The sequence below is a fragment of the Helianthus annuus genome, chromosome 6 (assembly GCF_002127325.2).
Source record: "Helianthus annuus cultivar XRQ/B chromosome 6, HanXRQr2.0-SUNRISE, whole genome shotgun sequence".
Classification (NCBI taxonomy): domain Eukaryota; kingdom Viridiplantae; phylum Streptophyta; class Magnoliopsida; order Asterales; family Asteraceae; genus Helianthus; species Helianthus annuus.
The window spans coordinates 114062089-114087345 of NC_035438.2; the positions used below are offsets into that span (position 1 = coordinate 114062089).

General features: G+C 35.1%; 2 protein-coding genes and 1 long non-coding RNA gene across 3 annotated transcripts; 1 reads left to right on the plus strand and 2 right to left on the minus strand.

Annotated features, from left to right (window-relative positions):
• The first annotated feature begins 18154 nt into the window (after positions 1-18154).
• On the plus strand, positions 18155-21213 carry LOC110900869 (calmodulin-binding protein 60 C). Its single transcript, XM_035974615.1, has 4 exons — positions 18155-18915; positions 19755-19848; positions 20007-20053; positions 20143-21213. Exons 1-4 carry the CDS (start codon positions 18788-18790, stop codon positions 20558-20560), a joined length of 687 nt encoding a protein of 228 aa, XP_035830508.1. The 5' UTR covers positions 18155-18787; the 3' UTR covers positions 20561-21213.
• Positions 19142-20281, minus strand: LOC118479826. The gene is made up of 2 exons (XR_004860991.1): positions 20140-20281; positions 19142-20018 (listed from the first exon to the last, which is right to left on the minus strand). It is a non-coding gene; the product is annotated as an uncharacterized LOC118479826 (long non-coding RNA).
• LOC110897913 (acyl-coenzyme A thioesterase 13) lies at positions 21021-23289 on the minus strand. The gene is made up of 3 exons (XM_022144645.2): positions 22907-23289; positions 22685-22831; positions 21021-21342 (listed from the first exon to the last, which is right to left on the minus strand). The coding sequence occupies exons 1-3, from the start codon at positions 23096-23098 to the stop codon at positions 21199-21201; spliced, it is 483 nt and encodes a 160-aa protein (XP_022000337.1). The 5' UTR covers positions 23099-23289; the 3' UTR covers positions 21021-21198.
• Between the last annotated feature and the right edge of the window lie 1968 nt (positions 23290-25257).

The window sequence follows — 25257 nt, forward strand, 5'->3', positions numbered from 1 at the left end:
CCTCCTCTTCTTCATCAGAAGAATCAATGGTTAGCCAGGTATCAGTACCTGCTATCAAACTGACTTGCTGTTGTTGTCTTTTAGCTTCTTCAAGCTTCTTTTCATAATAGGCCACATCCTTCAGCTTCTTGTTCTTGCATTCTGAAGCATAATGCCCTTTCTGTTTTCATCTATAGCAAACAACTTCTGCCTTCCCTTTATTTCTTGACTTTCCTTCCACCTTCCCCCTATCATTCTTCTATCATTCTTCTGGAATTTTCCACTCCTACCTCTCAATCTTTGCTCAAAAGTTTTTGTGAGCAAAGCTATAGCCTCAGCAAAGGCTGAAAATTCTAATGAAGCATCTGAATTTTCTATGTTCTGGCAATGAGAGGGTTGTGGATCTGAAATTGGTACTCTTTATGTGTTTGAAACAAGAGCTATAGGTCCACCTTTGTGGTTTGAATTTTCATAGATTTCCGCCTCTCTTGGGACAAGGATGCTGTAAAGATCATGTAAAGTTCATGTTCCCTAATTCAAGGGTTGATGCCAATGTCATTGTGAGACTTCTCCATTCTCTTGAAAGTGCATCAAGAAACTTAACATTCTTTTCATCGTTTGATTTTTCAATACCAAACTATTTATGTTCATTTAAAAGTTTAGTGAACGTATGATATGTTTCTGAAAGAGTCTCATTTTGGAGACTTTTGAATCTTTTATATGAAGAAACACAGTTAGTTCTCTTGTTTCTTTTCATTCTTTCTCCTCCTTCACAAAGATTTTCCAGTTGATCCCATATTTCCTTAGCAGATGCACAAGCATCTACTTGAGAAAATATGTCATTTGGAAGTGCCATAATTAGAAGTGATTTGGCCCTTTCATCAGCAGATACTAGATCCTTATCTTCTTGAATCCAATGTACTTCACTTTTAGGAGCCAAGGAGATAGGGATAGCTGGTGTGTGCTCAGTTGCTGGAACTGTTGGTATTTCAACAGTGGGTTTATGTGGGCCTCTCACAATACATTGAAACAGCGCTCGATTATGTCCATTTAGGAAATTGATCATCCTGATTTTCCATTGGTGGTACTCCTCTCTGCCTAAAGTCGGAGGCTTTGACATAGAACCAATGTTGAAAGCATTATTCCAGGTTTGAAAGTTTGCCATATTTAGTTCAAGAGATAGATATCAAAAAAATATAAGCAGTTGATCTTTTGAAAATAATTGATTCAATCGGCTCTGATACCAATTGTTGATCCCAGATAGAGATACCCAGGGACTTAATATGGTAAGTAGATTTCAACAAATAGGAAAATATTGTACGGAACTAGAAATCAAACTTTCAAAAAACAACATACAGAATTTCAAGTATACTAATGACTTTTTAAAACAAAGTTATTGATTGTTACAAAATGAATGCTTAAAGAATTCTGTGTAAAAGGTAATGGAGTTTGTGGTGTGTGTATTAAATGCTTAGCTCAACTCATTTAACCTTCTGGGTTGACATCTCTATTTATAGAGAGTCTGGATCATGAATAACATTTGTTTATTCATTCACTTGCTCTGCACAAAGTAACTTTTTGGCATATTCATTGAACCGGTTACTGCCAACTTGCTACTTTTCAGGTGTGTCAGGGCTTATCTCTTAAGACAAGTTGGTCCACCAGAATTTCTTGTGACTAGGTTACAAGAATTCTGATGAAATTGATCATCAGAATTTCTGATGATCAGACTTACCAGATTCTGATGATAAATACTAGATTTATCATCAGAGTTCATCAGAATGGTCTTGCCTGATTGTCTTCTTATCTTGAACACTTCCTGATACTTAGTTGAAAATGTGTCTTTCATTTCTTCTTGTCACGTTATCATGTAGGCACCTTTTTAGTGATATTCCTTGATTATATCTTCAGCTTATAATCAGGTTGATCATCTTTTTCTTCAATACTTACATAAAAGTTTCCTAACACTAAGTAAGTTACCCCGCCTCGCCTCTATCATTTGCCATGTTGGGTATGACATGCCTGGGTTGTTCTTATTTGGCTACTTGGATAATCTAGTAGTTTAGTTGTCTATGTTATTATGTTCATGACCATCCAAATCACCTTTGTGGTTATTTGTGTATTGGTGAATTCATACAATGAGTTTAATGGATGCTAATCATCCTACCTCCATGCCTGACTTACACGATGTTACATATATAATATATAATATATACTTTTAACTGAATTCTTGATGCTAATCGGATTATGGTTAGATGTCAAGGACTTAGGTTGTATTATCTTAGTTTTAGACTCCTCGTTTGCGATTCTAATGGGCACGTTCATGAAAACTTAGTGTCCAAACGAGTATTTAGACAAGATATACTTTCATGTACGTATACTTTTTATACTTAATTCCGAATCCAAACTCTCTACAAACTCCACATACTCACACACCTTCATTTTCCAAATATAGGATAAGTTTGGTGTTGTACCCTCATCAAATTGTTAACTCGCGTTTACTCAGAAAGCTTAGCAAAACCGTGAGTATACATGAAGCCTTTTCGTTTTTATCACTTTTGGGTGCAATATATACATCATACAAAAACTCACACAAATTCTTATACGCAAATACTTTATTCATACTCGAATCTAATATACATGCTTTATACGTTTATACTTAGAAATACATGCATGATATAAATTTTACTTGCACAATACTTTGTCATTAACTTCTTACAAGCCTCCCTTAACATGTATAGCGCTAGAGGAGTAACACGTTGCCCGCATTCTTGAGGTCATGCTAAGTTTATACATATAAAACGGTCTTGTCGTTGCGACAACAAGATTACGCTAGTGGGAATCTTTGGGTTGACAAGTATATGATGCATGCTAGATTATGTTATGTTATGCCTTAGTATACGTTATTGCCATGTGGATTTTCTTACACTCTTTTATACTTATGCTAGTACACACAAACTTATATGCTCGCCAATACTTTATGTGTTAACATGTTATTTTACTATATATTGCAGGATAGTGATTGTGACGCACTGAAAAGAATCTATTAGAAAGGACTAGAAACGCACCAAACGTTAATTTATGTTTATTAGTTAAGTCATATGTTACTTGTTGTACTTTTGTTTCCAAATCATGTACTTGAACCGTTAGCAATGAAATTTACTTTTTAAATACTTGTCACACTTAGTCGTTATAAAGTCTTTTGCAATCTATTTCGTTCCGCCCCAATGTTTCCGCCATCGGTTGAGGTGTGACAGTTGTTACTTACAATTTTCCTTGTATTCTTGCATCGCATGTTTATTTTTATTTATTTGTTTTGCTACATGGAGTTTTTTTTTTCGGTCCCAACTCGTTCGAACTTGACTCATTATAACATGACCCATGTTGTACCCACCCTGACTAAATACACCACTGCATACAATATACAAAAGATTCCTTTTGACTTTATTAATTTGAAGTGTATGAAGTCTTACTATAAATTATTTGATAAGTTGATGAACTTAATGCATGAAGTCTTACTATAAATTATTTAGTAAGTTCATAAACTCAATTAGTGATGTTTGTTTAAATCGATATTGTATGAATTTGAAACATTGAGGTTTTTAAGAAAATGTTAGGAGTGGCTAGTATATCTGAGAAGATAAAGGAGGGAAGGTTAATATGGTTTGGACATGTTAGGAGGAGAAATATTACAGAGGCAGTTAGAGTAGTGGAAACCCTCACAGTTGAGAGGAGGAAGAGTAGAGGTAGACCCAAATAGAGCTGGCAGAAGCGGCTTAAGCATGATTTGCTAGAGATGCACCTCTCTGGGGACATGGTTCAGGATAGAAGTCATAGAGACGTAGGATTAAGGTTAAGGATTTCTAGCGGATTATACATTTTTGTCTTAGCTATGGATTAGAGGCTTAGATGTCCAAACGCGCTAGGTGGCTTTTACATATGTTTGTGACTTTGCTTGGAGTCTCTCTATCCCTAGGGATGGAGGTAAGGTTTGACAAAATCCCACTCTCTCCAGACTATGACTAACTTTGCTATTTGTGAGATTTACTAGGTATGATTGATTGATTGATATTATGAATACCATTTGAAAATAAAGGAAGAAGAGTGAACTTGAGGTGAATTTGGATGATTAGATTAGCAAATAGTTTTGTTTATCCTCAAATATCTAAGTTCATGGAAATCTCATGCATATAGGCAAGAGATTAGGGGTGTTCAAAAAAATCCGAATCTGAAATATCCGAAATTCCGAATCCGAATTATCCGAATTTTCGGATATCCGAATATTCGGATTCGGATTCGGATAGCGATTTTGAAAATTTTCGGATATTTCGGATATCCGAAATCTTAAATTCTATATTTTTTTATTTTTAAATATATATAAATATATATATGTATATATATATATATATAGGGTATGGATCCTAAGATAAGTCCACCCTATCTGAGAAACTTGAGAAGCAATCTGGACCACACATTTTCCCTAAGCAAAAAATGCAAAAAAAGATGTGAAAAATGCATTTTTTTTTTAAAAAATCGCAGCTTTTTTTTTTTTAAGGATTAAATTTTTTATTTATTTTTAAAAAAAAAAATTGGATTTATACACATGTGTATATTGTTAATCTTTTAACTATACATATATGTAAATTGTCAATTATACATATATGTATATACATGTTTAAAATTGAAAAAAAATGTGTTATAAATCCTAAAATTTAAACCATAAACACTAAAGCTAAGCTTTAATACTAAACCCTAAACCCTAAACCCTAAACCCTAAAGCTAAACCCTAATTCTAAACCCTAATGCTAAACCTTAATTCTAAACCCTAAAGCTAAACCCTAATGCAAAACCATAAAGCTAAAACTAAACCCTAAAGCTAAACCCTTAATGCTAAACCCTAATGCAAACCCTAAAGATAAATCTAAACCCAAAAGTTAAAGCTAAACCCAAAAGCTAAACCCTAATGCTAAACCCTAATTACTATTGCTAAACCCTAATGCTAAACCCTAATGCTATACCCTAAAGCTCAACCCTAAAGCTGAACCCTAAACCCTAATGCTAAACCCTAAATACTAAATAGTAATGCTAAACCCTAAATAACACTTATTTTTCAATTTTAAACATGTATATACATATATGTATAATTGACAATATACATATATGTATAGTTAAAAAGATTAACAATATACACATATGTATAAATCCCAAAAAAAATTGCGTTTTTTTCACCTTTTTTTTTTGCATTTTTTTGCTTAGGGAAAATGTGTGGTCCAGAATACTTCTCAAGTTTCTCAATTAGTCTACTACTTCTCACATGATCATTATCCTATATATATATATATATATATATATATATATATAGTGGAAGGTTCAAATGAGAAGAAATTTTTTGTAAGAAGAAAAAAGAATAAGTTTCAACCAATAAGAATGTTTCATTTTACTTCATTTAATATTTGGATTTAATTTTAATGTAATGGTATATTTGTAAACTTACATAGATCATTAATTTGTAGTCTTCCTTTTTAATAGCTAACTACATTAAATTTGTAACTTATTTTCAAAATATATATTTTTTCAAAAAATAAAAAAAATAATTTAGAGTGTAGGACACATTACTAGGTGTGTAGAATAAATTATGAGTTGTGTAGGATAAATTATGAGTTGTGTAGGATAAATTTAAGTATGTGTAGGATAATTTTTGAAATTTGTAGCATAACTTTTTATGTGTGTAGGCAATGAAAATTAGTGTAGAGAATAATAGTCTTTATGAGTAATTAATTACTTAAAGATTGTAATAAATGAGATGAAAGAATAACTACTTAATAGTTTACAATTCTACCCTTTGTTCTTTTTCTTCTCAATTAAATTTTCTTCTCAAATGAACCTCCCCCTATATATATATATATATATATATAGGGCAATGCTTTACAAGAAACCCCAAATTTTTAGAAAACTTACCAAACTCAACTTGTGGCCTACATTTATCCACGTTGCCCATAGTCACCTTCTCTTCCTTTTTGCTTACAAGGTTATATCAGTAATTTACCCTACCCAAGATATTTTACCAATTTGATTTGACATGAACATTTAATGCCCATCAACTCATTTGTACAAATCACCCACCCCCATATTTCTTTTACAATATTTCATTTTAAATCTTCTTTAATAGAAAAACCATTATCATCTTCTCCAAAGAATTATCCTTTCTCCATTAATGTCCATGAAGACAAATTCACCAACCTCCGAGTTAATGTCGCCGGTCCATAGTTTCCCCAACAGGTTCATTGATAACGATGAAGAACGAAGTGAAGAACGAAAATCAGATCGATCAATTCTTGATGAAGAACGTGGTTTTGTGATGAAGATGTTAATATATGAAGTCAGATCCACGTGGAAACCCCTTCCAGATCTTGTTCCATTCCTTTTAGATCTCCTTTGTCCACCTGTTTCATAATGTTGTTACAGATTTGGATATTTGTGAGTTTTTTACACTTTTTTTGTTTATATAAAATATGATTTGTATATGTTGTTTCAGATCTTAATATTTGTGAGTTTTTTACACTCTTTTAGTTTTATGCAACATATGTTTTCATATATGTTTGATTCTTGGTATTTCGTATGGATTTTTCTGATTTTGTGGAGTTTATGTTAGTTGATAACTTGAGCATGTAGGTATGAACTTTTGAAAGATGATTATAATTTACGGTTCTACTATTTTACACTTAAATATTGAACCAATAAAATATTGAATTTAAAATTGATATAGGTATGGAGTTTATAAGATGATATTCAACGTCTGGCTTCATTTTTTACACTTAAAATATCAAAAATTATTCATAAAACCTGGTTGTTAATAGGTTTTTGTGTTATGGTTGTTTTAGAGATGAAACATGATTTTTTTTGTTAAAATGGTTCTTAAAAGGGGTAAATGTTTATGTAACTTACAGGTTTTTATTTTTGTGTTACAGCACAACACAAATAACACGTGTTATAGCAAACGTTGGTTTCGTCAAACGTGGATCAGATGCTCAAGGATCATGACCATGTTTATGTTACAGCACAACACAACTAACACGTGTTATAGTTTGAACTTCTCGGACATGCATGTGTTACATGTGACATGAAACCCACGTACAACGTAACACGTGTTACGTGAGACATGAAAACACATTTTTATAACTTCCATGGCATACGCACACCCACATGTTTACAAACCGTTTCAAGACCGACCCAAACAATAAAGCAAGGGTAGCCGCTGAAAAGCTAAGGCAGCAAAGGTAGCCGCTGAAAAGCTAAGGCAGACTGTCAAAGGAAGCTCCACCATTTTTCTTAGTGCTATGTATTTTCGTTTACTAGTAATATGTATTTTGAGACTCTTATTGTTTTGTCTAGTACATGATGTTAAAACGGTATGGACTTAACACATTATGGAAGTCTTAACACACGTTATAAAAGAAACTTAACACACGTTATATCAGGTATACTATGTTGTTATTAAGTTACTATTGGAGTTTATGCATCCATTCTAGAAGTTTTAACACATATTACTATTGGAGTTTACTATTGGACTTAACACATTCTGGAAGTCTTAACACACTATTGGAGTTTATGCATCCATTCTGGAAGTCTTAACACATGTTATAATAGAGGCTTAACACACGTTATATCAGGTTTACTCTGTTGTTATTAAGTTACTATTGGAGTTTATGCGTCTATTATGGAAGTCTTAACACATGTTATAATAGATGCTTAACACATGTTATATATTTCAGTCGCTTAATACATGTTACAGTATGTATATACACATCATGGTGTTTTGGAAACCACTAGCTTATACATGACACCATGTTAGGTTAAACCAAGATTATAATAGAGGCTTAACACATTTTATCCCAGGTATACATGACACCATGTTAGGTTAAACCAAGATTATAACAGAGGCTTAACACATTGTAAACCACTAGCTTATACATGAATACATGTCAGGTTACAAAAAGATTATAACAGTGGCTTAACACATGTTATACATTCCAAAATGTGCAAAACAAATGACCCGTTTCATATTATATATTCAAAAATTACCGGTACATGTGTTACCATAAATGGCTCGTTTCATATTACACGTTGCATACTAACTTGTACATTTATTACTTGTACAAGTTTTACGCTCAGTATCCACATTATCGGATATTTTAAACATCAACAAAAAGAAAATAGACATTACTTGTTTTTTTAATTAACAAAAGGTTAATACATTTTATATATCATTCTAACAGGGGCTTAACACATGTTATACATGAACACATGTCAGGTTTACATCATGGTGTTCTGTTACAGCATGAACCACTAACACATGTTATAAATGAACGAAGACTTCTTTCCCAAAGGATGTGACTTATTCAATGTCCCCGCATTAACGTCGCCTACATCCATCCAGCTTGTCAATTGAATATCTTTTATGGATCTGTTTCTGTAAATCAACACATGTTATATATCATTCTAACAGGTGCTTAACACATGTTACGGGTCTGTCTCTGTAAATCAAGCAACCCAACAAAAAAAAATATTGTTAAGATCAAAAGCCCCAAACAAGCAACCAAGCCAATAAAAAAACCCGTTCAAAATCTCATCGTAAAGTTTTGGATTTATTTAAAATACATTAACATTAACCATTACTAGAACACACGTTAACTTCGCCTACATCCATCCAGCTTCTCAATTGAGTATCTTTATGGGTTTGTTTCTGTAAATCAACACACGTTATATAACATTATAACAGGGGGGCTTAACACGTGTTATGGGCCTGAGTCTGTGAATCAAGTAACCAAACAAAAAAACACTTACTGTTCAGATCAAAAACCCAAACAAGCAACTCAAACCAACAAAAAAACAGCTACTGTTAAGATCAAAAGCCCCTAACAAGCAACCAAACCAACAAAAAAAAACCCGTTCAAAATCTCATCCTAAAGTTTTTGATTTATTTAAAATACATTAACATTAACCATGGATACCCCATTAACCAATACTAAAACACTTTCAGCACACAAAAACATATTAACAACCATTTCAACAAAAAATCAAGTGTGAAATGATATTTCAAGAACACTTACCGGATCTATACCCGTCCGATGAACACGAAGAAGATCTTCAAACCTTCTTCTCACACACACACTCGTGCGTGTGTCTTTGTGATAAAGATTGTTGTTTCTCTATCTAAAACATCAACTTTCTCTCTCTAAAAACATTCATCTTGTCATCGCTCTTCTCACACACACACTCATGCGTGTGTCTTTGTGATTTTTTCAGACCACATGACGCTGAAATTATCTTCAAATGAAGATCACCATTGAAGGATCACCATTGAAGACCATGAAGCTTTCTTCTTTTTAATGATGAAGAAAGAGGAGAGAGATAATAGTTAATTGAAAGATTTGACTAGAAGAAAGAGGAGAGAGATGATGACACAAGTGGGTTTTGTCATTTTCAATGCCAAAAAGTGGGTTTTGTTCTACCGAAAATGCCCTCCCAGACTTTCAAATGTGCATTATACTATTTCTTCTAATTATAATTGTTACTAAAATGATGAGAGCCATTGATCAAGTTGGATGAAAGACAATCAATGGATGAGGTTGGGTTTCCAAGGTTTTTTAAAAAAGATGGGGTTTCTTATAGAGCCCGACTCTATATATATATATATATATATATATATATATATATATATATATATATATATATATATATATATATACATAGGGTAGGGTTCCAGCGTGAACAACCTCCCAAGAGTGAACTGCGTGAACAAATATGGACCCTTGATTTCCTTTTTAGTTGTTAAGGGTAGGATTGTAATTATATAAAAAAAATTAGATTTAAATCATTATTTTAATAATTGAAAATATTTCAAATCAGTCCAAATTAATGAAAATATTTTACAATTTGGTCCCTATTGATCTCAACCATTAGATCAAAAGATCTAATGGCTGAGATTCTTTCTTACCCTTCTCACACTTTAGGCCTTTTTTACAGGATCCTCTATATATATATATATATATATATATATATATATATATATATATATATATATATATATAGGGAGTCGCTAGAATAAGAACCACCTCCAGTTGTAAGAACCGCGAGAACCACTCTCAGCCAATCAGATTCAGCCACTAAAAAGGGTATTTCGGTCTTTTACTACAAATGTCATTTCCTTTTATCTCTCCTCATTTATTATATGTCAGATCATCTCTCTCTCTCTCATCTATCTAATGAATTCAAAAAACCATTTTCTCATTTCATTGTCTCTCTCTCTCTCTTGAAGTTGCAGAACCTATCTCTTCTCTCATACCCACCGAAATCAAGAACAAGTGCGGTGGAAGTCGGTGGGGTTAACGGTGGTGGCGAAGGCGGTGGAAGTCGGTGGTGGGGAGGCGGTGGTGTGGAGGCGGTGGTGTGGCGAAGGCGGTGGAAGTCGGTGGTGTGGGGTGACACAGAAACAACCACCGTCTTCATTAATGAAATCACCGTCTCCGCCTCCACAAGTGCTCCTCCGCCGCCGCAACCGCCACAACACTCCATCCCGACAGATCTGTTGAGTAATAGCCAAACAAGTTAACACCCAACCCACTTTGCAGCCTTTTACCCTGGTTGTTTGATGTTTGAATCGGAGGTGATGGGTGCTCGATGACGGTGGTGCAGCGCCGCCGTGAGCGGTGGTGGCGGTTCGATGGCTGGGTGGTGGGCCGGTAGCAGCGCCGCCGTGAGCGGCGGAGGTCCCGGTCTCCTCCTGTGTTGTTGATTTCTCTGGTATTTTTTTTTTTTTGCCATGTGTTCTTGATTTTTCTGGCTTTAGCATGTGTGGGGAATTTGATCTTGATATTTGTTTTGATTTGGTATGTTGGGGATTTTCATATTTTGGCCTATGTTCTTTGATGTTTGTTTTGATTTTTGGTATGTTCTTGATATTTTTTTGATTTGGTTTGAATGATGCTACTGTTCCTTTCTGGTTGAAACATGTTCCTGTTCCTTCTGGTTTGAATGATCTGGTTTGAAACATGTTCATGTTCCTTCTGGTTTGAATGATCTGGTTGAAATTTTTAAGTTTTACGAATCTGATGGTTTTTTGATATGTTTGGGGGGTTTTGATTTGTGTTCTATGAATCTGTGGGTTTTGATTCGATGGATGGGCGGCGATGATGCAAAAAAAAACGTAGATTTTGCTGACGATGGCGCGGCAAGGACGGCCAGGGATAGGTTTTTTGAACCTGCAACCCCACTTTTTGCAGCCTCTTGTTTTATCGGATAATCTGAGCCAAAACATCGTTTTTTTTTTAAGATTCCACTCGTTTTTTTTATTTTTGTTTGTTGGGTTTTTATATTTTTTTGAGGCGTCGATGATGATAACAATATATCTGAGACACCTCCCGAGTTTGCGATTTCTGGGTGCGTTCGTTTTTGCGTAAAAAAATTTTTGTAAAAAAAAAAAATTAAACCGTGAACTTTTTTAACCTAAAATGTAAAAACGTGAAGCGTAAAACATAAAAAGTTTTACGTAAAATGTAAAACGTAAAAAGTTTAACGTAAACTTTTAAACGTAAAATGTAAACTTTTTAACATAAAACGTTAAACGTAAAATGTAAAAAGTTTTACGTAAAACGTTAAAAGGTTTACGCAACACGTAAAAAGTTTTTTGGCGGTCGTAAAACGTAAAAAAGTTTTACGTAAAACGTAAAAAGTTCTAACTAAAACGTAAAAACGCAAAAAGTTTACATAAAACGTAAAAACTGTTACGTAAAAAACGTGTAAAAACGGCGTTAAAAACGTAAATTACGTTAACGTAAAAACGGCGAAGGCGCGTAAAAAACGGCGTTAAAAAATTGGCGCGTAAAAATCGGCGTTAAAAAACGGCGCGTAAAAAACGGTGTTAAAAAATTGGCGCGTAAAAAACGGCGTTAAAAAATTGGCGCGTAAAAAACGGCGTTAAAAAGTTGGCGCGTAAAAACGGGGCGTTAAAAAAACGGCGTTAAAAAACGGCGCGTAAAACAACGGCGTTAAAAAATTGGCGCGTAAAAAATAACGACGCTTGAAAAAACCCGGCGTAAAAACGGCGCGTCAAAAAAACGTAAAACTTAAAAATTTTAACGTAAAACTTGAATTGTAAAAAGTATAAAAAAACCTTTAAAAAAAATCTGAAGTTTAAAATGTTTTTAATAAAAAAGTTATGTTTAAAAAATAAAAAGTAATATAATAATACAAAAAAACTAATAAAAAATAATAAAGACAAAAAGACAAAATAGAGTTATTTTACCAAATTACCCTTTTGGATTATAATATTAAAGACATAATAAGACAAAAATCATTTAATATTAATTTTTGTTACTTTTAATCTAAAGGCTAGAAAGTGTTTCCCATGGTTCTTACAACTAGAGGTGGTTTTCATTTTAGCGATCCCCTATATATATATATATATATATATATATATATATATATATATATATATAGTAAAAGTATATCGTACATTACGGCTTAACGTACTTTACGTACAACAACGTGCGTGATTTGCTCCATAACATGCGTGATTAATGTTTTCAATATGCGTGATTATTGTGTTTCAACATGCGTGATTTTGGATTTTTGAGCTATAACGTGCGTGATTTTAAAATGAACGTGCGTAATTACCTGTCGTACGTGATGTACGTTAAGCCGTAATGTACGTTAACCTTCCTCTATATATATATATATATATATATATATATATATATATATATATATATATATAGGGGGCCGCTAGAATGAGAACCACCTCGAGTTGTAAGAACCGCGAGAACTACTTGATCCGGGGCGAGGTGAACCAATTTTTTTTTTCAAAAACGTAGATGCACGTATTATAAACACATTCGTAAAAAAAAAATTTTAAAAAAATGTCGTGCGTGTAGTGTTTTACACCACAAGTTTGTGGTTTACGAGTTCTATAAATTTACGGAACTCGTAAACCACAAACTTGTGGTGTAAAAAACTACACGCACGACATTTTTTTAAAAAAAAATTTACGAATGTGTTTATAATACATGCATCTACGTTTTTGAAAAAAAAAATTTGGTCCACCTCGCCCCGTACGGTGTGGTTCTCGCGGTTCTTACAACCCGAGGTGGTTCTCATTCTAGCGGTCCCCTATATATATATATATATATATATATATATATATATATAGGGGGCTGCTAGAATGAGAACCACCCCGAGTTGTAAGAACCGCGAGAACTACACCCCACGGAGCGCCGTTCGCCATTATTTTTTTTTACAAGTAGATGTGTGTATTATAAACACAGCCGTAAAAAATCATGGCGAACGGCGCTCCGTGGGGTGTAGTTTTTTACACCACAAGTTTGGTGTTTTTTAATTTTTTTTCTTTTTTCTTTTTTTTTTCACCAAACTTGTGGTGTAAAAAACTACACCCCACGGAGCGCCGTTCGCCATGATTTTTTACGGCTGTGTTTATAATATACACATCTACTTGTAAAAAAAAATCATGGCGAACGGCGCTCCGTGGGGTGTAGTTCTCGCGGTTCTTACAACTCGAGGTGGTTCTCATTCTAGCGGCTCCCTATATATATATATATATATATAGGATAGGGTTCCAGCGTGAACAACATCCCAAGAGTGAACTGCGTGAACAGATATGCACCCTTGATTTCCTTTTTAGTTGTTAAGGGTAGGATTGTAATTATATAAAAAATTAGATTTAAATCATTATTTTAATAATTGAATTAAGTTACATATTTCCTAATTTAAATTCATTTTTCACATTATATTTATTTATTAATAAGATAATTATCAAAACAAACAACAAATCACTAGATTTCAATTTTAATTTTTATTTCAGATTTCATCACAAGAATTCAAATTTTGATTTTTAAGATACACGTAACCTTCATATTTCAACGGTATACACATGTGTACTTGGATATAAATAGAACAGTACACATGTGTACTCAGCATCGTACATATGTGTATAGTAATTCACAAGTGTACATCAACATTCAATACAAAAAAAATTTCTGAGATATCACAAAAACAGACGATATACACATGTGTACATCGCATTAAAAAGATGGCAAAATCAAAATACACATGTGTACATCGCATTTAAACAAATAATTATTTTAATAATTGAATTAAGTTAAATCTTTCCTAATTCTTGATTTGATTTGTGAGAGATTTATGCAATCAATTTAAGAGGATAATTGATTACTAAATTTGTGAGAGATTTATGCAATCAATTTAAGATTGAAATTACACATATACCCTTTTTGTATTTAATTAAATGAAAAAAATTAACCAAATAATTACCATCATGCCACTCACTTTAATCTCAAGATCATAAAAATCAAGGGCCCAGATCAGTTCACGCAGTTCACTCTTGGGATTTTGTTCACGTTTGAACCTAATCCTATATATATATATATATATATATATATATATATATATATATATATATATATATATATATATAGGGAGCCGCTAGAATGAGAACCACCTCGAGTTGTAAGAACCGCGAGAACTACACCCCACGGAGCGCCGTTCGCCGCGATTTTTTTTTACAAGTAGATGTGTGCATTATAAACACGGCCGTAAAAAATCACGGCGAACGGCGCTCCGTGGGGTGTACTTTTTTACACCTCAAGTTTGGTGAAAAAAAAAGAAAAAAGAAAAAAAATTAAAAAACACCAAACTTGAGGTGTAAAAAAGTACACCCCACGGAGCGCCGTTCGCCGTGATTTTTTACGGCCGTGTTTATAATGCACACATCTACTTGTAAAAAAAAATCGCGGCGAACGGCGCTCCGTGGGGTGTAGTTCTCGCGGTTCTTACAACTCGGGGTGGTTCTCATTCTAGCAGCCCCCTATATATATATATATATATATATATATAGGGGTAGGTTAACGTACAAATGCGCTTATCGTACATTACGTACGCTACAATCTCAGCCGTCCGATCATCTTCCCGCATTGAATTCGCATGTTGTTTTTTTTGTAACAATTTCGCATGTTGGTTTTTTAACATGCGATTTCATCAAAAATTACACATGCGAAATTGTTACAAAAAACAACATACTATTTCATCAAAATTATCACATGCGAAATTGAATTACCACATGCGAAATTGTTACAAAAACACAACCTGCTATTTCATCAAAATTATCACATGCGAAATTGAATTACCACATGCGAAATTGTTACAAAAAAACAACCTTCTATTTCATAAAAATTATCACATGCGAAATTGAATTAACACATGCGAAATTGTTACAAAAAAAACACCAGTTATTTCATCAAATTTATCACATGCGAAATTATTACAAAAAAAAAAAAAAAAAAAAACATGCGATTTTCATTGCGGGAAGATGATCGGACGGCTGAGATTGTAGCGTACGTAATGTACGATAAGGGAATTTGTACAGTACCCTTTACCTATATATATATATATATATATATATATATATATATATATATATATATATATATATATATATATATATATATATATATATATATATATAGGGGGCTGCTAGAATGAGAACCACCCCGAGTTGTAAGAACCGCGAGAACTACACCCCACGGAGCGCCTTTCGGCATGATTTTTTTTTTACAAGTAGATGTGTATATTATAAACACAGCTGTAAAAAATCATGGCGAACGGCGCTCCGTGGGGTGTAGTTTTTTACACCACAAGTTTGGTGTTTTTTAATTTTTTTTCTTTTTTCTTTTTTTTTTCACCAAACTTGTGGTGTAAAAAACTACACCCCACGGAGTGCCGTTCGCCATGATTTTTTACGGATGTGTTTATAATATACACATCTACCTGTAAAAAAAATCATGGCGAACGGCGCTCCGTGGGGTGTAGTTCTCGCGGTTCTTACAACTCGGGGTGGTTCTCTTTCTAGCGGCTCCCTATATATATATATATATATATATATATATATATATATATATATATATATATATATATATATATATAATATTGAGAAAAATGCTCGGATAGTCCCTGTGGTTTCGCCTTTTTTCACCTATAGTCCCCAACTTTCTAAAATTACCTGAATAGTCCTCAAGTTTTCAATTTTCGTTCCCGGATAGTCCCTGGCGTGGATGGAGGTTAATTTTTTCAATTAAGTGATTGTGAATTGACTAAATTGCCCTTACCATTAAAAACAATAACATAAAAAGAAATATAATTGATAGGGGCCCACCACTCTCTTCTTCATCAATCTAACCCACCCTAAATTAAAATTTCCAATCCAAGTGCATAAATCAAATCTGCACTTCTCATATTCCCTATACTCATCTTCATAAAACTGCACCACCACCAACACATCAATAGCGGATACAACCACCGTAGATCCCCATAATGGCTTCAATCCAGCCACCAAAATCTTCCACAGCCTCCGCCCACCGGCATCACTTCCTCCACCACCACAACCACTCTCCATCACCGACTACACACACTCCCTCCTCTAATCCAACCCTACTTTCTCCCTCAATACCGATTTCCTCATGACAGGGTTGAGTAATCCGGTCATCGCTTCTAAACTACCGTTGTCGTTTCCGTTAGGTATAACAATCATCGATTCTCCACAATTCATTTCAATGTTACAGAATTCAAGCTCTGACGTCATTCACCGTAAAGTTAACCAGTTTGATACGGCGGCGATTCTGTATTCCTCCGGTACTACCGGCAGAATCAAAGGTGTGGATTTATCTCACCGGAATTTCATCGCGATAACCTCCGCTACACAAATTAGTAAATTCATGAGAGACGAATATGCATCTGCATCTCCACAACCGCATCAGATTTCGTTGTTTCCGTTACCGTTGTTTCACGTTTTTGGATTCTTTTATGTTAATTAGGGCTCCGGTTGGAAAAGAAGTGGCCAAGGCCGTCACTGGAGAAGAAAGATCTCGCCGAAGAAGATAAGGTCGTCACCGGAGAAGAAAGATCTCGCCGGAGGTGACAGTGGTGGTGGGTTTAAGTGAGAGAGAAAAAAGATAGACAGAGGAGTATAGAGATATATGTTTTATTTATATGATATTTTTTAATGAATGGCATCTTAGTAATTTCACACCCACTTAACTGAAAAAATTAACCTTTATCCGCGCCAGGGACTATCCGGGAACGAAAATTGAAAACTTGGGGACTATTCAGGTAATTTTAAAAAGTTGGGGACTATAGGTGAAAAAAGGCGAAACCACAGGGACTATCCGGGCATTTTTCTCTAAAATATTAAAGTGAAAACCCTAGATCTGTGTTTCTTTTCCTTATCCTTTTGACATCCGCAGCCCCTTCACTCAAAATTTCAACCACACAGGCACCTCATTCCACAAACTCTTGTTCTTCGCTAGAGATTCCTCCCTCTTAACCGTGTTCTTTGCTGGTGAGAGTTGGCTCATTTGAACAGCTACCTACAAAGAATTTGTTACCTGTAACCAGCGGTGGTGGTGGTAGGCCTAGAAGCCGTGTTGGTGGTGGCATCAACCTTGAAAAGTGAAAGATATGGATGATGTTGATGTTGACGTTGACGACCAAGAACAAGTTTTTGAAACTTTTAGTTTCTCCACCTTTTGGACTTCTATTTCTATTTCTATAAACAACCATCTGCTTATCTTTTTATTTGCACCCAAAAGAAGGTTCTGGTAAAATTTAAAGAAGAAAAGAATTAATATTAGCATTAGAGAAAGTCTTGATGTTGATTAAATTTTGAATCTCATCGGAATTGGGTGTTTATGGAAAAAAAAATATTGTATTTTTTAGAATTTTAGATATCTGTTTTAATATCCGAATCCGTATTCGAAATTTCGGATATCCGAAGTTCGCCGTTCAATAAATTGTAAAAATAAAACATGGACACAGTAAATTCCTGCTTCCTAGATTAAACAAAGGGTAAATGTATATCATTTTACTATAAAAAATTAGTAAAAAAAGTAAACAATTTTATTAGTTAACATTTTAGAACCCTCTCCAATCTCATTGTCGTGGATGAAACTCCATTTTAGACCATGTGTAGTGGGGCATTTTTTTTTAAAAAAAATTTCAAAAAAAAAAAAACGCCCAAAAACGCCTCCCCCCCCCCCCCCCATTACATAGGGCGTTATTTGGCAATTTTTTTGAAAAAAAATTGAGCAGCGTTTTATTTAAAACGCTCAAGTGTTCCAAGTGTAAGTTTGACTGGCCAATGGGAAGGAGCATTAGTGGTCCAAGTGTGTAAGTTTCTTTTTTTTTTTTAATCCTTTTTAATGATTGGAAGGGGCATTATTTGGGCATTATTCCCACTACGCCACTTTTGCAATAACGCCCCATGATGACTGGACTGCCACGTGTCGAATAATGCCCCATGATAAGGGCATTATTTGGCTAAACCACTACACATATGGTCTTAGTTATAAAAAAAAAAAAAAGAAAAAAAAACCTAATTCTCCATTCTTGTGGATGAACTCCACAATCACCTCTCACCATCTCTCTACCCCGAAAAGAACTAACACCTAAACGGTTAAACCTTGATGTAATGTCAAACATATACATGTACCTCTGATGATTAAAAGTCAAATAAAAAGATTTAAAAATTGGCATTCACCCCACAAACTGACAAAACACCTTTTCAAACCACCAACCACACATAGAAACCGGGTATGGGTCGTCATCGGACCCCCCAAAGAGGTGGGGATGCATACATATATAACAACACATCCGACAGGTTAGAATCTCATAAAATAACCACTTTCTAAACCGGCGGCGACACTTGTACCAACTCCGACGATCTCAAATGAAGCTCGCGACAACAATAATGGCGTCGAACCCACAACGGTCTGATGTCAGAAGCACCGACGACTACGGTTCAGAACTAAACACAAGTTCAACCGTTGAGCTTGCTGCAATCTCCGACCTAACAAGGTAATCTATCAGTAAATTATTAATTATCGTCATAAAAGGACAGGCGGAATGCGACAGTGCAGATACTCCGTAACAGATTTTAGCCTGGTTTTTTAGAGCGGCGCGTGACGGCGCGTGGAACTCCGGCAGCACCGGCTTTATGAACTGGTTTTCCGTTTTCAACCCAGTCCAACCTCAAAAAAAACCGGTTTGGGCCAACCCGGTTTGATGTTTGAGAACCGGTTTCAACCCAAACTGATTTAGGCCCAATTATAAAAAGCCGGTTTTTTTTTTGCTCCAAACTGGTTTGAATACGATCCAAATCGATATGAGTGGTTTGGGTTTTTCAGCCCTTAAATCGGTTTATAACCCGAACCGGTTAGGGCTAAACGGGTTTGAGCCCAAGGTAAAAAAACTGGACCAGTTGGTTTGGGCCCAAACCGGGTTTTGTACACCTCTACACTCAGGTGGACGCCTAGGCCCGCTTTTCATGTCCAGCGTGGCCTTTTTGCTTCACTTCAAAAGCACAATTTTCAGGGCCCTCGGGGGCTTTTTTCGGGCCAATTTCCGACAAAATTCAATCCAAAAATCGTCTGAACAGGTTTGAACAGGCTTATAACAAGCCTGGAATCAACCTAAACTAGCCCTAAAGAAGCCTAAAACATGTTTAAAGCTCATAAAAATTGTAATTTTATACTATTATTACACCTCGCCTAAAAAAAACCTCGCTTTTTAAGCGCCTTGCACTACCGAGGGCCCGAGGCCCAAGGCGCACTCATGCCCAAACCTCACCTTTTTGTAGCTTGAGTGCGCCTTGTGCCTTGGACAACAATGATAATGATGGTTTGATTGAACTGTAGGGGGGCAGCAGGGGAGCTGACGGTAATCCGAACATTACGGCGTTTAATCGGGCCTGTTTTTGTACCACATTTTAGGCCTTTGATTTGTCAACTTGTAAGTTCTCTATCTGTTTATAGTGTTCATCTCTCCATTCTTCATCTCATGTGTAAATTGTCTGAATGCTAAGCGATAATCATGTCAGATAGCTAAGTTTTGAATGATTCATATGTATGTTGCATCCATTGATTGGCCTGTTTTCTGCTGAATTTCAGGTGAGTGATGAACTGGGAAAACAGAAGGCTTTGATTAGCATGAAAGGGTAAATATAAACTGATTTTTTTTATCCAATAAAACTACCATCACTAATCAGTAATTATCTTGTTGCTCACACATCAATTTTCTTACCAGGGACACTGAAAACAAGGGCAGTACTTCCGTTGTGAAACGCTTAAAGCTACAGTTCAGAAACAAGATTGCCCTGCCAGTCTACACCGGAATGCCTCTTTTAAGCGATAACAACACACCCATTGAAATAGCCTTGATTGATCTTCTTAATGACCTGATAGTGAATACTGGGGCTGAATCTACTGCAAAGCTGGAAATATTTGGTTTTCGGGTCGGTGATGATGGTGGTAGTGATGATGATAGTTGGACTTATTCAGAGTTCCAAGAAAAAATTCTGAGTGAAAGGAAAGGGAAACGGATCCTACAAGGAAAGACTTCTTTACATATTGCCCCGCTTGCAGTATGCGCATATAATGTATATATGTGTGATCGCTCGGGGGGCAAAAGTGAAAGTGCACTAATTTTAACGTTATTTTACTAATTTCGTGAAAATAACGTTAAAATAGGGGGATGGTTAATCATGGATCATGTGGTGGCGTTGATAGCCGAATGACAAGGTAGTACATGCACTAATCGGCAGTTGTCTCAATTGTTGAGTGTTATGTGCCTTATGTCCAAGGCCTAATGCAAAACTACTATCGAGTCGGGGGGTCTCACTAGAAGCAGCCTCTCTATTCCTACGGGGTAGAGGTAAGACTGTCTACATCTTACCCTCTTCAGACCTTACCTTAGCTTTGCTATTGATGGGATTTACGAAGGAGGAGGAGGATGATGATAACTTCTTTACATTTAGCACAATACTGCCAACAGAATTTCCAAAACAAGGTCGGAAGTACTTAAACCAGGTAACAGAGATTAACCAAAACAACTTACCACGTATCAGCATACTCCCCGCAGTCCAGACAGAAGAAAAAACTAATGAGAACTTAATTCGCAAAACACATACAAGACAACATTCATGAGATTCATAATTTGAAAAGACATACAGCTATTGTTTTATTTTTGACTCAATAGATGCCATACAATAGTAGAAGACATGAAAAATATCATTTTTCTTTTAAATATGTAAAGATACATGTGATTGAGGAGTTTTTTCCTATATGGAAAGATACCTGTAGTTCATAATTTACTTGATACCGCAAGGTACTTGGTGTGGCGCCCTTGTGCAACTATTTTTCCCGTCCTTTTGTTCCTTAATTCTACAGTCACAACAGCAACAGCCTTCCCAACACGCAACGCCTTTGCCTCTATCTCAATCTCATCCTGTAACAAAATTTATAGTTGCATATACAAAAGTTTATTTGCATACTCCAGCTACACTACACAAAGTTTACTTCTTGCTGCCTAAAATCAAAAGACCAAACAGAAGTCTTGCAGCTCAAAAGTGCAAGGTTGTGTGCCAGCTAGAGATGCCAATTTAGTCTGATTTATTTACAAATGTGTCAGTTTTGGTTATGCTATATCTCTAACGGGTCAATAGCTTAAGCTAACAGACTTCATTAAAGAAAAACGGGTCAAATGCATCGAGCAGGTCAAACACATTGGATGGGTCATTGAAAACCTAGTTGAACCGGTCTCTACGCCAAAACCATTTTAATTGCACAACCTTCATAGAGCGCACGTGAGGCAAGTGCTTGGTTCCATACATGCACCAAAATCAACATGAACCGTAGCCAAGCACAGGCTTATAGTTTCTTGTTTTGACCTGCATCCCCTTTATGAAGTAGTGTGGGATGTTAATAAATATATTCCTTTCACTTTTTGGTTTTTTTTCTATAATTACTAGTTATGCTGTCAATGATAGACTATATGTGAGAATAGTGTCACTTTTCTAAGTATATTAGTTTCTTATTATATTTGTAGAATAATATGGAATTATTAATTTCCTAGGCCTATTATGTGTAATTTTTCTCTTCTTTTATTATTATATTATTTTTGTCTCGGGCGTGCACTTTTTCCGTGCATTTCACTTGAGTGTGCACCTCGCCTACGCGCAAGAAGCTAGCGCTTTTAACAACCATGGTGTGCATTGGAGGACATAGCCCTAATTTTCTATACAAAAAAAAAAATTATTATATCGTACTCGAGTATTTGATATTTTATAACGGTTTTGGGGGTGTATTTGAGATCTGGTTCCTGTTATTTCAAAACAACTATGATCAATCATAAATGGGGTTCCAAAGTAACCGTGTACCCGAGTACCCTTCTATAATCATGTATATTGTATGGTTTTGAGAGTATCACAGCCCATCTCCAACCCAGCCCATTTTTCTAAAAAGTCGTCCCGAAAGAAGTTGCCATTTTTTTCTTTCTGATAACCATGAGAACCGTTAGCACCAAACACCTTAACTCCCTCCTAACCAACGGGATTAGGTACGCTGGCAGGTGGATTCAAGACAGGAAACAAAAAGCTTTTTTTAAACCTCCTGGTGGGGAAATCATGTGCAGATTTAGGGGTAAATTACTTTGATCTTATATATGTTGTGCTAGTGCAGAGAACCGCAATCAGGATCTTAGTAAGTACAACAACAACCCTAAATCCACAAATAGCAAAGGAAGATATCATATGATAGTAAGTAATTAAAGAAGAGAATACAATACATACACCAGCATAAGCAGCATCCAAGTAAGAAACGTTAATCTCCACTGAAACTCCGGTGGTGGTCGCCTTCTCAACTGTCAAAATAACCGCTGATCCCACCACATCCACCAGCGCCGCCGTGGCTCCGCCGTGCAACGACTTCGCCACGTTCTTCAACACAAAAACAGTAAGTGAGTTAGTTACTCAAATCAGATTGATTTCCCCAAATTAGGGCACTGGACTAACCAGTAATCGAGGAGGAACTTTCATGGAGCAGATGAGGCGACCAGGTTCGATGAGATCTACTTTGAGGCCTGACATGATTATGGGTTCGAAGAACCTATAAGGCATGGAATCAATATCATTTGATGATGCACCGGAGCTGCTTTTCTCCAAGTAATTTCTCACCGATTCCAAATCCATTGTGGAGGACCTCATGTTTGTTGTTGTTGTTTAGGGGTTGAATGAGGGAGGGAGGGAGGTTGCTTGGGGCATGTTTGGCTACGCTTATTTTACCTAAAAAGTTGTCCTCAGTGGTGGTCTTCCATGATTATTTGACTTGACGGGGCAGAACCTACCTGGAAATACAATGTTCAAAGTCACAAAGTATTACAATTGAATTTTGGTATGTTTTGTTGTCAGGTTACTACGGATCTTTAACTGTTTTCGAGTACAAATCCGAGTTGTAAGACATAATATAAATCCAGCATTTTTATAATTGGTCTTTACGGTTTTTTTTATTTTTTACGAACAATGAATACATCTAGTGTTCAGAAGGTCACTAAGTCAAATACTTCATTGTTAGACTAATTTAATTACTATGTGACATAATATGATATAAGGCTAGATGGTATGGAGGTCCGTCCTCCTTCGTCCCCTTCGTCGCCAATCCCCATCTCTCACACACCTATACATACAACTTATATATATACATTTTAGGTTCATCCTCCTATTTTCTCACCTTCATCCTCTTTGTTTCATTCTCACACCCGATCTATGTGGCTCCTACATGGCAGATCATCCTCTAAGAGAGGACCATCACTATACCGCATAGCCTAACATGTGATATATAAATAATATGGGAAATTAGTACAAATGTCTTAGGTAGACGACTCTAAAGAGTCAAACCTATATGTAACAAACTAAAATACATATGAATTTGACTAAGAAGGTAGCATCAAGAATCCACTATTATATAATCTTAAAATGTTCAACTCATACATTAGTGAAAACTATGAGAAAAATAGAAAAATCTCTTGCTAATTCGATGCTGAAATAATGTGTTTTGGCTCTTAAAATTACAACCACAATAATATATTTGAGGTTATATTTGATAGATTTCATATATGATTAACTAAATCAAAATATTGAGTGGCAAAGAGGATGATCACCTTGAATTTTTTTAATTTATTTTCTCAACCTCTTTCTCCACGTATTAGATAAACAACTTAATAACGACGTTCTACAAAGAATACCGCATGAAAAACATTAGGTGTGCCTAGTCTTTGAGCAAAAACCTAGAACTATACCAAAACACGCAATAAGTACAATACATGGATAACAAATTCGTGTCAAATCATAACAAAACATTATTGAAATATAAATTAAACATTAAAATTCAATGGGAGTTAATTAAGATAAATTAAGATAAAGAACAAATACAATATTGTTTTTAAGTCGAAACTTCTTATTAGCTGAGTCTAAAACGGAAATGTTATTACAAATCACTTGATCTGGTCACGTTATCATATTGATTGTGAAGGCAACCTTGGACGGTTGTTAACGATCTTTTGCACTGTTAATATAAACTAAAGAATCAACTTTTTATTAATTTTGTAATTTCATTATTTTTGTGTAACTCTTTGAAAATTTTCAATCTATATATTGAAAGCATCTCCCATTGTATTTGGTGTGGGAGTTAATTAGTAATATGGTATCCGCCTTGTAAGGCAACCCTGCCCCTTCTTTTTCTCTCTTCAGTCGCTCAACTCTCCCTATTCCTCTCCCTTTCGATCAACGACCTCCTCCTCCAATACTTACTTCTGATTGCCCTATCTGCATGGTGATCGGTGCATTGTAGGTACACGTTATTAGATATAAATTATAATATAAATACACCGATATTAGTGTAAAATGTATTAATATGCATTAGTTTTTGGGGATGTCATGTTATGAAGAAAAGGAGCTTAATATGATGGTTTTATAATAAAAATAAATTAGTAACAACGTCTATAATTTGTAAAAAGCAACATTAATAGTTATTAACTACCACTAATTATTAATTTGCTTTGTGGGTGTGAACAAAGAAGAAAAATATACTAGACAATTGAATGAATATTACAATTAATAATGAGGTAATTAATTCAATTGATAAAGCACTTCAATGTCATTTTTTCTACGTACAGGTACAAGGTAAAGAATAAAAAAAAAGAAAGACAAGGCTTATGGATAAGCTGATGGAATTTAAGTAAATTATTGGGTTTACAAATTAGTTGCGTGTGGACTTGGGCTGCACATGGGCTTGGCAGATTTTGCCACAATCACTATTTTTGCAGCAAGATAAGACAAATCTTTTGGCAGCAACATGGATTTGACGG

Excerpts from the sequence above, each read along its gene's own strand:
- LOC110900869 (XM_035974615.1), top strand. The coding sequence starts at position 18,788 with ATGAAGCTCGCGACAACAATAATGGCGTCGAACCCACAACGGTCTGAT. Across the intron at positions 19,849-20,006 it reads GGCCTTTGATTTGTCAACTT|GTGAGTGATGAACTGGGAAA; the intron begins GTAAGTTCTCTA and ends GCTGAATTTCAG. Across the intron at positions 20,054-20,142 it reads GCTTTGATTAGCATGAAAGG|GGACACTGAAAACAAGGGCA; the intron begins GTAAATATAAAC and ends TTTTCTTACCAG.
- LOC110897913 (XM_022144645.2), bottom strand. The coding sequence starts at position 23,098 with ATGAGGTCCTCCACAATGGATTTGGAATCGGTGAGAAATTACTTGGAG. Across the intron at positions 22,832-22,906 it reads AAGTTCCTCCTCGATTACTG|AACGTGGCGAAGTCGTTGCA; the intron begins GTTAGTCCAGTG and ends TTTGTGTTGAAG. Across the intron at positions 21,343-22,684 it reads TGGATGCTGCTTATGCTGGT|GATGAGATTGAGATAGAGGC; the intron begins GTATGTATTGTA and ends ATTTTGTTACAG.